The 14,676-nt window shown below is 29.4% G+C and overlaps 2 protein-coding genes across 5 annotated transcripts in view; one reads left to right on the forward strand and one right to left on the reverse strand.

The window, feature by feature from the left end:
• LOC147816052 (uncharacterized) overlaps nucleotides 1–14,527 on the forward strand; it is a 45,051-nt gene extending 30,524 nt beyond the window's left edge. For all 4 annotated transcript variants that reach the window (XM_087158048.1, XM_087158050.1, XM_087158051.1 and 1 more), the window contains 3 exons: nucleotides 924–945; nucleotides 11,473–11,617; nucleotides 14,025–14,527. In XM_087158048.1, the coding sequence (XP_087014174.1) occupies nucleotides 924–945; nucleotides 11,473–11,617; nucleotides 14,025–14,131 (274 nt within the window). In that variant the 3' untranslated portion in view covers nucleotides 14,132–14,527. The remainder of the gene's footprint in view (nucleotides 1–923; nucleotides 946–11,472; nucleotides 11,618–14,024) is intronic.
• Nucleotides 6,655–7,881, reverse strand: LOC147816053 (uncharacterized). Its single transcript, XM_087158047.1, has one exon. It carries the CDS (start codon nucleotides 7,879–7,881, stop codon nucleotides 6,862–6,864), a length of 1,020 nt encoding a protein of 339 aa, XP_087014173.1. The 3' UTR covers nucleotides 6,655–6,861.
• Nucleotides 14,528–14,676: the final 149 nt, after the last annotated feature.

Raw genomic sequence — 14,676 nt, forward strand, 5'->3', positions numbered from 1 at the left:
AAATAAAATAATATTTCCATAATCCAACAGATTTTCTTGATCTTTTTAATTTAAATAGTTTTCGTATCTAACTACAAAAACACACTAAAAGTTTAATCTAATCATGATAATTAAAAATATGTTTCACAAGTTTTCTGAAAATATATTTTGGGATAAAGTGCTATTACCCAATTCCACTTTAATATATAAGTGTTTATCTTATTCAATATATGATACTTATGACTAAGTAGCATATTATTACTAATTGAAACTGCAATGTTAAAAGCTTTGTTAGAGTGGGAAACGGCAGGTCAGGAATTTTATAGTAAAAGGTCAGGAAAAACCTGCAAAATTCAGGATATTGCTTTCTCAAAATAGTGTAGGAACCCTGTAAAAGATAATTTAAAATTTAAGGCCAAAAATAAAAATGTCCCAAGGTGAGTCATTCTCCCATACTATTTTACATTAAGCAAGCATTCAGTTATATTTTTTACCTACTTGCAAGTACATTAGGAAATTACTATTTCAGAAATAAATTACTATTACTTAATAGTTTTAAATCAAAATAGTTTTTCTAAATGACTATGCATAATTAAATTTTTAACCCTCATAATAAAGGAAGGCAACTCACTTAGAATCTGATTTATTTTTTACTCAGTGAACCAGTTTTTTTTATTAAATTTTAATTTAATGCCTTTTTAAAAAAATTTCATTTTGAAAAAGTAGGAAAAGTCACATTTTTAATGCTTCTAAAATTAAAGTATAGTGAATGAAAGAAATTTGATTTAAAAAAATCAGAAAATGTAATCAAAAGATTAGTATCAAGTGCTGAAACATTATTAGAAGTTTTCTTTTCACCTGCTGGTCAACTTTCAAAAATTTTTCCTTCTAAAATTTGATATATTTTGCTTGTTCCATTTGTTAATTTTATCATTTTCTTTCAGATTTGATTTAAGGTGCAACAGGGTGTGTAGCGTTTTTAAAAAGTGCTTCATGGTGCTGATTTTCAATTTTCGTTTTTGAAAAGACCGTAAAACTGCTTTTTTTATTGGATATTTTTAAAAAGTGCTTAACTTTCCCTTTTTGAAAATGAAATTTTTTCTTTACCATGTCGATTTTCGCCATGTATTATGCAAAAGCGTGATTTTCTCATTATTCTATTCAAAGTTTTCCCAAATTATTGAACCACAATCTATTTCAGTGTACTCTCGGTTCATAACGTATGAAAGCGCCAATAATTTTACATGTTTGATTAAATACTTGCGAGTCCTCTTGTGCGTCTACTCAGCTGAGTTTCGATGAGATTATTTCACTCTTATGTGCAACTCTGCTGCATTTTGCAAATTATTCTCAACTTCAGTCCTCATTTCCATCCTCTGATATCGAGTCAAAAAATCTTTTGATCATTTTATAATGACTAATGTAATCAAGAAAAGAGTTCATTGTCAGAGACTAGTTATTTTATTGCTAGTTATTTTATAGACTAGTCATTTAAAGTCTTTAAAAATTATTTTGCATTTTGTTAATGTATATAGTGCTTAAAAATATTTTTAAATGCTTAAAAAGTGCTTATTTTTTGTTGAAAGATTTGGCTACGTAACCTGTGTAAAAAGTTTCATATTTAGGGGTGATTGTGTTCCGCATTTCCGGATCTTTCGCTAACTGCGATCCGAAAGTTTCCGAAAATCCAGAGTCCAGATGTTTCAAGAAATCATCGATCACATATATTTATAAAAATTCTTGTATATTTTATTTAAAAATATTATAGCTAGAATTTATACTTGGCATCTTTTTCATTTGTAAATATTTTTTTTCTATTAGAATGATAAATGTGATTAGAAATAAAAGTAAACTTACACATTATTATTCATTTAATATATGCTGCATATAATTCATTTAGAATATCATGTTTTGAAAATTTCAATTATTTAAATTTGTAAAGATATAAATTTTTTGAATGATTTTACTCAGAAATTTTTAAAATTTTTGAGTTGGGCCCACAATCATCCCTGCATATTATATCTTATAATATTGTCCAGGTTTCCTTATTTTTCTTGCACATGATACTTGCATATTAAATAGTATATTGAAAAAATTAAAAAAAGAATAAAAAAGACAACAAATTGAGATATGTATTGGTGCCTGAAATTTGTTTGTACTGAATTGAGTAGATATAATCAGGGATGAGATTTTTCCGCTTGTTAGAGGATTTCCGTTTTTTTTTCACTTTTGTCTCTCAAAATTCAGCCTTTTTATCGAAAACTGTGATTCTCTAAAAGTTTAGCTTTTTAATTATAAATATTTCGCTTTTGTGTATCGAAATTCAGCCTTTTAAACGAAAACTTCGATTCTCTAAAAGTTTAGCTTTTTTTTATAAATATTCCGCTTTTTCTGCCGTTGAAAAAAACTAATTGTATTTATTTCCAATTTTTAAAGATAAGCAGAAAATTCGAACTACATAGCTATTTTCTCCGCTTTTATGCGCAGGAGATAAGATTTCCCGAATTTTTACCCGCCCGCCGGATAGCTCGTATTTTTGTAATTCAACCGACGCTGAAGCCTGGAATATGCAAATATCTCGATTCTTATTCACGTGATTTTCTATCAGCGATTATTAGCATATTTGGGCATTACAATATCAGCGAAACATGAAGAGAATATATTCAAAACTTACATTCTGTGCTTGCAAAGAAGAAAAAGTAGGATTCGTCAAAAGATATCTGAAGACGGGCTAACAACTAAATTAATCACCAATTTGTTTGCAGGGTTGCTACTCCACAGGGAGAACAGGGAAAACCTGGAAAATGCAGGGAATTTAAAAATCAAATAAAGGAACTGGGAAAATGCAGGGAATTTTGATTTTTTCTTTGCTTACTGGGAAAATACAGGGAATTTTGTTCATAATTTTTGTTTCCTATTATCTCTTGTTTCTTATTATCTTTTGTTTCTTATTATCTTTTAAAAAATGGTGACCACTCAATGCGTGATATTTAACTATGATATTTCAGCTATACTAAACAATATAGCTCACACAAGAGCACAGTAATTGTTGTTTCCTCTTAATATATTGTGTATAATATGTACAGGGAATTTTTTTTCCAGATTTGAGTGGTAACCCTGATTTGTGTCAGTTTTGCTATTACTACAAGAATATATAAAACTTTTCCCAACTGAAGCAACCATCATTCACAAGCTGCATTATGCACAATTTGATCTTGTTAGAGGACTTTTTGCTTGATTTGTGAAACATGAAGCATTTTCAGAAATCGGAAATTAAACACAAAAAAAAAGGATATAGTGAACGTAAAAGATATAGCAAACAAAAGTAATCATTTAAAAAGTGATAAATTTTTTTTTTTTGAAAAAAGAGTTAATTAACTCAGCACCAAAATCCAAAATTTAAAAAATAATGTTGTATGTATAATGTATTTATGCAATAAAATGAAAAATAATTATCTAAACAGTTGCTGGAGCATTAGAAATTTTCGTATGTTAAGGAGTTAATATATATTCCTACTTTACAGTTATTGATATGTTTCACACGGCTCTGGCTAGATTACATTTTAATATGAATATAGTGATTTCAATTGTAAAAATTTATTTTATTTTCTAAATAATTTAAAAAGTCACTTTACTGATATATTTGCTGTAAATCACGTAACAGTATTAATTAAAAGAAATTGAATGTTAATGTATGTTCTCAGTAGTTTTAATTTAATATTTTTAAAAACTTTTATTTATTAATTTTTCTTATTTTCCCTAAAAATATTTTTTTCTTGTATTTTATCCCTACATTATACACATAAATTTAGTAATACACATATACATGTATTACTAAAATTTATTAATTTTTTAAATTTTTTTTATCCTTTTTGTGCTGTATGTATACAGTAGAGTCCTGATTATCCAAGTTTCCGCTTTAACCGAGCTATCACATATTTCAAGGATTTTTTGTTGTTGTTCTATTTTATTTTTAAAACTACAGCCAAAAAAAAAATCTGAATTTTATCTTCCGGACACTCAAGAAAACAATATTCAACAATTTGATCTGGTGAAATGATCGTTAATATTGTCAATAGTGAAAATGAATCTCGCGAAGATGATGAAGACAGTTACGATGAAAATCAACATGTAAAAATCTCTCATGCAGATGGACAGATACGGATTTATTTTTAAAAGCTATCGAACATGCTATTGGATATGTAGAATGACAAAAAGAGTCAGCACTAGCCTTCCTGTTATCTCTAAAAAAAATGATGAAACATTGCTGCAGAAAAGTAATGTAAAACAAAAAAGGACTTTTTTGAGTAAAAACTCTTTAATTTTCGTAAAGTATGCTCTTAAGTTTCATTATAATCTGAAATGTATGTAGTGTACTCATATAAATTTTGTCAAAAATTTTTACCCTACTCTTTTTCTTACCTTTTTTATACTCGCTTTAACTGAGTTAGTTCACATTTACTCGAATAATTGGGACTCTACTGTACCCCGGGCAGAAACGCGGCTACATTGATGCAGAACGTTATAGAGTTCATGCAGAAGGATTTTTCCTTTGAAAAATAAAAAGCAATTACTTTTCTTTTCTACAGAAATTTGCAACGCACCCTGTACTTTTTAAGTCCATGATTCTATCGAATTTTTAGCAGTTATTGCGATTGATTTCTCCTTAGTTTTTAAATCCGATATTTTTTATATGATATCATTTATTACTTACCACAACGACCTGATCTTGAAACACACACTTAAGGAGTCAAATTCGCATGATTTTGTCGTCGATCTTTCTTTCGGCAATTACTACTACAGATTTCATGATTTTTAATTATGTTTAATATTGTGATGAATAGTTACTAATTACAAAATGCAAAGAAGGAAATAATTTGTGCGTACCCCCTAAAAAAATTGAGAATATCGGCCATAATAATAGAATTAAAAATTAGTACATGTTCAATTAAAAAAAAATCATTTAGTTTTTTTAAACACATCTCTTTTGTTATTTTAAATTAGTAACATATATGCTTGTTATCATTAAAATTATCTTGCAGAAAGATATTAGTATTAGAGAGGTATGTCCCAGAAAGCTCGAAAAAAATCTGCCACAGGGACTATATATATATATATATGTATAATCACTCCCTTATTATTACAGAATCGATTATTGACTTTTTTTTTACTGATTCTTTTTCAATGTTTCACAGTACCTGAAGCTAAAATAATGGAAGGTCCAGATATGTATGCGGAAGTAGGAAGTTCCATTAACTTAACATGTGTCATTGTGGACAACCCAGGAACCCCAGCTTATGTATTCTGGTACAGTCACAGTTCTGAAGGGTGATTGAAATACTGCAGTCAGTAGGCTAAAGATCGGGGACGCACAACCGACAAATTCAGGAAACTACACTTGCTCTCCTTCGAATGCGGGTGCAGTCAGTTCCATTGTATATGTGGTCAAAGGTGAGAAATCTTACCCTTAATACCCTAACTGTAGTCCATGCCTAAAAACAGAATCCGCAGTAAACATTGAAAGAAAATTGGGATGTCCCCTCGTATATTCGGAAATGTGGTTTTTCTGTGTTTTGGCAGAATTCCTTTTTATTTATTTTTTTCAATTTAATTAAAGATTTTCTCTTTTCTGAATTCTTGAAAAAAGATCTGTTTTTTGTACTTTTTAGTGTATATGCAAAAACAATTTAAAATTACTTTCAGGCGATTTAAAATCACATATTGTAATTTGTATTCTTCACAATATTTTAAATTGAAAACCATGATCTATATTCATGGGAGTTTAAATTACACATCACAATTCATATTCCCATGATTTAAAAATCTCACATTAGGATTTGGATTTATCCAATTTAAAATCAAGATTTTTTATTTACACTATATAATAAAGAGTCTCTTTATTTAAAGGCTATTAATATTCTGTGGAAATATGTTTTCTCCTTGCACTTTTTAATTTTTTGCTCAAATTTATGTATTTTTTCAATTATTTAAAAATTGTTTTGCATATACTTTAGATTTAATGCTTCTTTGGTTTTGTACTTTTCTTATCCAGGCTATTAATGTCATATTTGTTCTGAGAGCATTTGATTCTCTGATTTGGCCAATTTAAAAAACCGGAATATCTGCATTAAGGAAAATAAATTCTAAAGTAAACTTTACAAATTGATTAACAGTTAAATTAATTATTACATTTTGTTTTTACTGACATTATTTTAATTTGACATTTTAAATAAACAGGAGCTACATTTGTTAACTTACAGAAGGGTTTTAAAGTAAATAGCTTTTCCGAGTAGCAAAATTTAACTAAGGTAGACAACATGGGTGCAAGTCTTCCGTCCCCAGGACGGATTTCCGTCTTTCAAAAATGTCCGCGGACGGAAGTAAGACGGAAAAGAGACCGACTCGAAGACGGAAATCAGAAATTTTTTTTCTTCTGTCCTTAAAAATATTTTTTAGGTCTACGTTATTGGTCTACTTTCTTATGTCCTGTTGTTATTTTATCAAAACACAGATGAATAAATATTTTTTGTACAGTACTTAAACTTGATGTATTATAGTAAAGCTTTCTTAGATAGTTTGCATATGTCAAGGGGGTATTGTGTATGTTAGCTATTTCAGTCAAAAAATTTTCAGTCTTGGCCTTTTTTCCAACTTGCACCCATGGTAGACAACGTTAAAGAGCACAAAAATATTATTAAAAGCAGACAGCTGTTTCGGATGCTCAAAGGGCAACCTTCATCAGTGCAACAGAAAACAATAAGAGAACAGAGTAAATATATATAGAAAGATGACATCACAAGAGGGTTTAGACCAACGGCCAATAGGAGGGAAGGGTGAATGGAAGACGACGAATAGGAAGCAAGGAACAAAAAAGGGGGGGGGTTAGTTAGGTTTTATCATAGATTTCCAAACAGGAGAAATATAAGGAACACTTGATAGGTCATTGACCAACAGTTTGGAATTTTTGAAAATATGATCAGACTCATAAAAATCTAAATCATATATTGAGGAACAATTTTGAATGACTTTAGAAGAGGAAAAATTAAAATTATGATTTGAGTCCCAACAATGTTGGGCAATAGATGAGTGTTTAAATTCTTGTTTTTTGACATAAGCTTCATGTTCCTTGACACGGCACTTTAAGGCATGCTTAGTTTGGCCAATATATGAAAGGCCACATTGGCAATTAATTTGGTATATACCCCAGTTATTTTGACTGTCAATGGGCTGTTTGAGATTAGAAAATTTTATCTTATTAATGGGACTGAAAATAATATTGAAATCAAACTTCATTAGGATGTTAGCAACTTGCCGACTTATTTTAGGAAAATAGGGTAAAATTACCAAATTGTTAGAAAATTCTTTGGAAGGTTTATCGGTAGGCAATTGTTTAGTTACGTTTTTATAAATATTATCAATAATGCTAGGGGAATAACCTCTGTCATGAGCAATGGCTTTGATGTAGTTTAATTCTGCATCAAGAAGATCAATATTGGAACAAATATTAACAGCACGGTGGACAAAAGACCGAAAAGAGGCAAGTTTTTGGTTGAGAGGGTGGGCGGATCTGTAATGAGGGGGAAGAGAAACAGCAAAAGGTTTACGAAAGACAGTAGTATGGAATGAATTATCATTCCGAGTCACAAGCACATCTAAGAAAGGAAGTTTTTGATCAGACTCTAATTCAAAGGTGAACTGAATGCAAGAATCAATGCTGTTCATAACATTAAGGATTTTATCTAAATTACAATTATTTTCCTCTAACAAAGCAAAACTGTCATCAACGTATCTTTTATAAAAGGGGAAAGTTAAGATTTTGAATAGTTTACTCTCAAAATAATGCATATAGATGTCATTAAGTATAGGGCTCAAAGGATTTCCCATGGCAAGACCATTGGTCATACGGTAAATTTTGTTGTCAAACGCGAAAGTATTTTGTTGTAAACAAACACGGGTAAGGTTAACATATTCATTGACCTCATATTGGGAAAAATGATATTCCGAAAGTCTAAGTTTTAGGCATTCCGAAGCCCCCTCAACAGGAACATTAGTGAACAGTGATTTTACATCAAATGAGGCCATCAAATAACCATTAGGTTTTAGATTTTTAACTTCCTTAACAAACTCAAGGGAATTTTTGGTAGTAAAGGAATTATTACCAAGGAGAGGGGAGAAGACAGAAACTAAAAATTTTGCGAGTTTGTAAGACGAGGTACCAATGTTGGAGACAATTGGTCTAAAAGGAGTGCCAACTTTATGTACCTTAGGTAAAGTATAAAATCTAGCACAATGAGAAACAGAGGGAGTTAAAACAACCTTAAGTCTATTGGGAATTAACATAGAGGATTTAATAGTTGATTTTATAACATTTAATTCTTTAGTGCTCGGATCTTTGGGAATTTCTTTATAAGGACCTTCAAGAATAAGTTGTTTAGATTTCTCCAAATAGTCTGTTTTGTTTAGAAGAACAATTTGACCACCTTTGTCAGCTTTGGTAACGATTAAGTTGGGATTGGACTTTATATCTTTAAGAATTACTTTAGAGGAAAGGCTAAGGTTTGAATTAGATATTTTTGAGTTGAAGTCTACGGTATTGGCAATAAGGTGTCTGATAGAATCTTTTTGAGCATCATTAATTTTACTGAATTTAAAAGATCTTTCGATAGGAGCAATGAGTTTAGGTAGTGAAGGTCGAGTTGAAATAGCAAAATTATTGTTAAGTTTTAAAGCATTAATTTGAGCATCAGTAAGAGTGGTATTTGAGAGATTAACCACAGAATTTTGATTAACAACAGGCAAACTAACGTCAGGTTTTTTATCATTAACTTTGATGAGTTTACTCAACTTATTATTCAGGTTTAAACTATGTTTTGAAGAGATTTTGGTTGTCCTATTCCAAGACAGTTTTCGTTTTTTACACGCCTTGTTTCCTATCTTATTAACTAAGAAGTATAATCTACACCTGTAACTTTGGCAGTAGGGTGTTGAAATAAATTTATTATCCACATATTTTCAAAACTTAAGAAAATAGAAAATTTTAATTTTCAGAAAGAAAAAAAAACGAACATTAATGTTTTTCATTATTTTAAATGTATACAGTACAAAAAGTTTAATTTTATAAAAGGAGGATTTTATTGTGCTTTGGTATTAAAATGTTTCTGTTCTCCAAGTTTAATTTTAAATTGTGATTGGTTTTATAATCCAATGATTTTAATAGTGGCCACACAACAATATTTATAAAAAATAATAGTAAAATAAAATCAAAATAGTTATGTACCAGTTTTCTATCTAGCCTGCTACCAAAACTGTATACAAAAGCTGGGCCTGACATTCTTGGATTATCAAAAATTAAACCCAGCGTTTTAAAGTACATCCCTTTTGGATGCATTTTAAAATGCTGAGTTTAATATGGCATTTGTAAATTTGAATTTTCAACAATATAATTTCATTTATAAATTTGATAAATTCATATTAAATACAAATATAAATTTGAATTTTAAAATATATCCATTTGGTTTAAACACATTTATTCAACGATGTTTTTATTTTACTGTACAGACCACTTTTTCTGACTGGGCATTTTTAAATTTGAATTTTCTATAGTTTCAGTAATTCTCTTGTGTTCTTTTTCAATTGTTTAATTAAACATAGGCTTAACATTTAACCCCTTCCTTCTCTTTCCCGTGAAAATGATGGGGTGAAGTTTCGCCATCTATTTCTCGCTCCTGTGATATTGACAGGCTGGAGTGCTCAGTAGTAACGCACCTATAAGAATAAAACCAAAATTATTCTTTTGCCTGGAAAACATTTTATTTCTCATTTTACTCACCAGGTGGCAGTACAAGGATATTTTTAAGGTAATTGTGGAAGAGATGAAAACAATAAGAGATGTAGGAAGGAAACCCGGTTGTGACGTTGGCCTCTGTATCTCATGTTTTGAAATTTATCACACAAGAAAAAATTACTAATCTTTATTTATATTATGCTAAAGTTTAATAAAATTCTTTTTTAATGTTTAAAACACATATTTTTTAAATTTTCCTTGCTTACTGGAAAACCGACATTAAGTCATAGTTAGCTTTTCCTAAAAATTAAATTTTTTAAAATTTCAAGCTAAAAACAAATTAAAAATGACTGTATATATATTGTTCATACACATATTTTTATATAATTTTCTGGGATAAAAAAAAACGATCATTAAGGGGTTAAATGTGATAAATTAGGTAAAATGTTTTAATGTTTGTCATAATATTCATTTCAATAATATTTTTTTCACATTATTATAAATATTTGTGTAAATACCTTTCATCACTCAGATAAAACATTAAAAAAAAAAAACTTTTAGAGAAAGTTTTTCCAATTCTGACTTCAAAATTTCCTGTTTCCATAACCCTGGTTAATTCACTTGAATGTGCATTTTGATATTTTAATTTTTTTTTCTTTGAAATTTACCCTGACATTAATTTTTTTTTTTTGGAGAGTTTTTTTGCAGCAGAATCTTGCCATGAAATCCAGTGCAAATTCCACAGGTTTTTGATAAGTGATAGCTTTACAGCAAGTGCTAATTGCACACAATAAATTGCATGGGGATGCAGAGTACAAAACACCATGTACCAGTGCTCAATGATACCACAATTCATGTCACATCAGTTGCTATTCTATTCTAAATTTTTGTGATGTGCAGGGTATCTGCTCACCTGGAAAGTCATGAGAAATCTTGGAAAGTCATGAATTTGGTATTGAACAAAATGTGTCATGAAATTTCATGGTTTTAACTATTTTTTTAAAAAAATTATGGAAAGTCATGGATTTAGGTCGCTGAAAAATCTAATTTTTAAAATGGAATTACCCCCCCCCCCAATTTCATGGTGTTCTGTATATCTGAATTTGTAACAAAATCTCCGCGCATAGTCTTAAAATATAAAATGTTTTTATCATGTTCTTTTAAAATTATAGTGTTCTTTAAAAAAATGAAAGAAAAAACATCATTTCTAGAGCAAATTATCTTTTAAATTTCTGTGATTTCAGAATTTTTGTTATTATTTTTTTAAATTTTATTTCGAAATGAGAACAGAAAAATCAGAAGCATTTCTTTCCTTTCCGAGGAACCAAAAAAGTATTTGGAATGTAATTCTACAGAAAAGAAGAAGATAAATTATTTACTTTTGTATTTTTTTCCAGCTATTTTATTGCTTAAACTCTTTCTTTACTCTGTTTTTTAAATTTAAAATCTATAAATATGAAGATGCAGAGTATAACAGTTTTGATTATACGTATCATTTCAATTATGTTATTATAATGCTTTTTTATATTTATTGTTGTGTTTTTGTCGGAGAAAATAGTAACTTCGTTAAGTCATAACAAATTCTTCGAATTAGTCATGGAAAGTCATTAATTTGAAAATCTTAAATGTAGCACATACCGTGTAGGTATCATGTTGATATTTGTCAGTGTTAAATGCAAAATGATGTATGTATGCTCAAATAATTATAGGAGAGAAGCAGGTGGTGGTTCGAAATATCGAAGGGTCTGCAACACAGAATTGCTGTGGCTTTTGCATCAGCAACCTTCTTCTTTATGGAATGCTCTTATACCTTTTATAAGAAGATGACCAGCTTCACTATAAACACTCAAAAGAGTAAAGAACATTTTTCATTTTATTTTTGTAATGGCTGAAAATTTAACATTGTTATTGAATTTAAGGAAAAAAAACTATTAAAGAGCTGCCAACTCTTCTGCATTGTGTGAAAGTTTCCTGTCTTCTGCACTGAGATTAAAATCTTCTGTATTTTAAAATTGTACATTAAAATTTTGTACCATCTTTAAACTATGTAGGAATGCGCATACATGTGAGGGAATTGTCTATCTTGCCTCGCAAGTATTTTAAAAAAATTTGAGAAATGATTATAAGTTCGATTTAATTATCCCTAACAAACATAGTTGTGGATAAATAGACTTATTTGTAGCTAGTAATGGGATTAATAATTAAAACTTAAAAATATATATTAAAAGTTGTAAATCCAGTAAATAAAAAACAAAATCTAGTTGTACACTTGACTTCTTGAAAAATGGGAGTTGGACGGTGTACACTATATTACAAAATAAAATTCTAAGTGACATTTTATTGAGTTAGAGTAGAAAGTAATGTTAAGTCTTTACATTGACATTAGGAAGTAAAGTTTATGCCTTACCTTTATTTCCTGTCCTGCAGCTTCCAATTGACAAAATTTTTGTAAATTCCTAACATAAGTTTTAACTATTCAGTTCTCAGCCTTTATTCTCTTGGCATATTAATTTGTTACAATAAAATTAACTTTTAATGGTTCTCTGTTAGTTGCCAAATACACTTGGAATTTCTTCAATTCTGTAAAAACTCTTAGATGCCAATTAGTGCCTTCTTCCTCTGAGATTTTCAAAATTTAAAGATCACTAATTATAAATTAAATTAATGTTATACAGTTAGGTAAGACTTAAATAAGTTCTTTCCCTGAAAAATCTCAATTTCATTGAATGTGTAGCTTAGAACTGTTCTTACACTAAGTTCTTCAATTGAAAGAAGAGTTGAATTTCGACTCTTGAAATAAGCTATATATTTTGATGCAATAAACTTTTCTAAATTTTTTTTCTTTCTGATGCTTAAACTTTTTTCTATTTCAATCCTTAATTTTACTTAATTTAAAAAGCCTTAACGCTTTTATATAAAATATTATTTAATAGTTTAAATACTAAGTTATTGTCAAACATGAGGATGTTATATGCACTATGTTATGTGCTTTAAATGTTCTCTATTTATGCAAAAATACCTTTCTATTTTTAAAAATAATCTAGAATAATTTTTGTTATTGCATTTTAAGACGTCAGATTATATTTAACTATAAACTTATAAAACAATTATCGGAATAGCAGTCACATCTAATCACTTTATTATGAAATATGAATTATGTGATTTATTAGTTCGAATTATGTGATTTAGACTATGTAAAAGTTACTAATCATTACATGATTAAGACTATTAATTTGCTGTGTGTAAGTAAACTGCATTTTGTTTCAAAAATATTTCATAAAATCATTAAAAAATGCTTTAGAATTTCTCCTAGTATTGTTGTAGTCTAATGAACAAAGTATTTGACAATTTGGAGCGAGGGGGCTAAATTTGCCCTTGTGGCCACTTTCCAAATTTCAGGATGATGCATTCAATCATTCTTTAGTTATGAGAGAGATAAACAGACAGACAGGTAAACTCTTCCTTTTATTATTATAGATAATACAAAGTATAACCCTTTTTAAAAGAACTCATACCTGCCAAGTCTCCTGTTTTGTAACGAAGACTCCTGTATTTTACGACTATCTACTGTTTACCTGCATATTCTCAAATTTCCCTGTATTTATTGAAGAATTTAAAAAAGAAATGTTTAATAGAATATTTATTGATGGTAACAATACTTCTCTTATTCATCAACAGAGGGTGCTAATGCCAGTACTGCAGTATGTTGAGTGTTAATTGTTTAACTTGAGCCGTGATGGCTCAAGGGATAGAGCGTTCACCTTCTAATGAGGTAAACCCAGCTTTCAATCCGAGCAATGACTGGTCGATACACATTCCGCATCTGGCTGGCACAAACCACAGTTCTGACGTGAAATATCCTCAGTGGTAAACGGATCAGGGATTAAATTCCCCTTCCCTGATGAGAGGTTCTCGTGGTCTCACCTCCATCTAACTCAAATGCGGGTTAATCGCATCAAAAAGCCCTCCTTAAAGGCAAATTTCTCCCACTACTTGATCCACAGGTTCCCTTGTCTACTGGATTAGGTACAAAATAGTAAGGCTACAAAGTTGAACATCGCTAGTCATTAACCCAAAATTGGGTCGGTTAGTAAAATCTTTGTTACTTTATTTCTCCTATGTTGGCAGGTATGAGAACTCTCTTAAGCACCTACTTAACATATAAATATATTGTTTAAATTCAAACATGTATTACTTAATCCTTAACTTGCAAATTTATTATTTAAACATATTTTTTATATGAAGTGTTTTCTTTTTAAAGGGTACAGAATTGAGCGGTGGAGAAGTAGATCTATGTCATCCCTCACTGTTTTCCCCATTTTGGAGATGATTTCCGTTCTTGTGGATTATCAGTGCAGCATTTATTAGATAGTATCATCCAATTTTTGACTGGGGTGTTTTCACATTGTCTCAAGCAAGGAAAGTTCCAAACAATTTTATTTTCCATCTAAAGAAAATCTATATTTCACATCCAAACTAATAATAGCATTAAAAGTGTTCAGAAGATATTCCAAAATAATTGGCAATTCCTGTTTGAAAGTTTTTTTTTTTTTTAAAACTACGGGGGAGGCCTATGCAAGTTGACCACTTTGGTACAACAATTTGATGTTCCACTTCGGCAAGTGACCTATTTATAAAATGGCAATTTATTTGTTTTTTGACCGTCTGAAAATTGACGGTGATAGATGACCAACATGCAAAAGTGGTTGACTCAACAGGTTTTACTGTGTATTATATATATATATATATATATATATATATATATATATATATATATATATATATATATATATATATATATATATATATATATATATATATATATATATATAAACTGAAAGTAACGAAAGCTGAAATAAAAAAAATGTCGACTGCAGGTTTTCTGTCATTTAATCACACCATACAATAAAAGA

The sequence above is a fragment of the Parasteatoda tepidariorum genome, chromosome 2, assembly GCF_982258835.1.
Source record: "Parasteatoda tepidariorum strain Cologne lab strain chromosome 2, Ptep-v5.0, whole genome shotgun sequence".
In the NCBI taxonomy this organism is placed as follows: Eukaryota; Metazoa; Arthropoda; class Arachnida; order Araneae; family Theridiidae; genus Parasteatoda; species Parasteatoda tepidariorum.

What these genes read in the sequence shown, in the direction of transcription:
- LOC147816053 (XM_087158047.1), bottom strand. Translation starts at nt 7,881, where the DNA reads ATGACCAATGGTCTTGCCATGGGAAATCCTTTGAGCCCTATACTTAAT.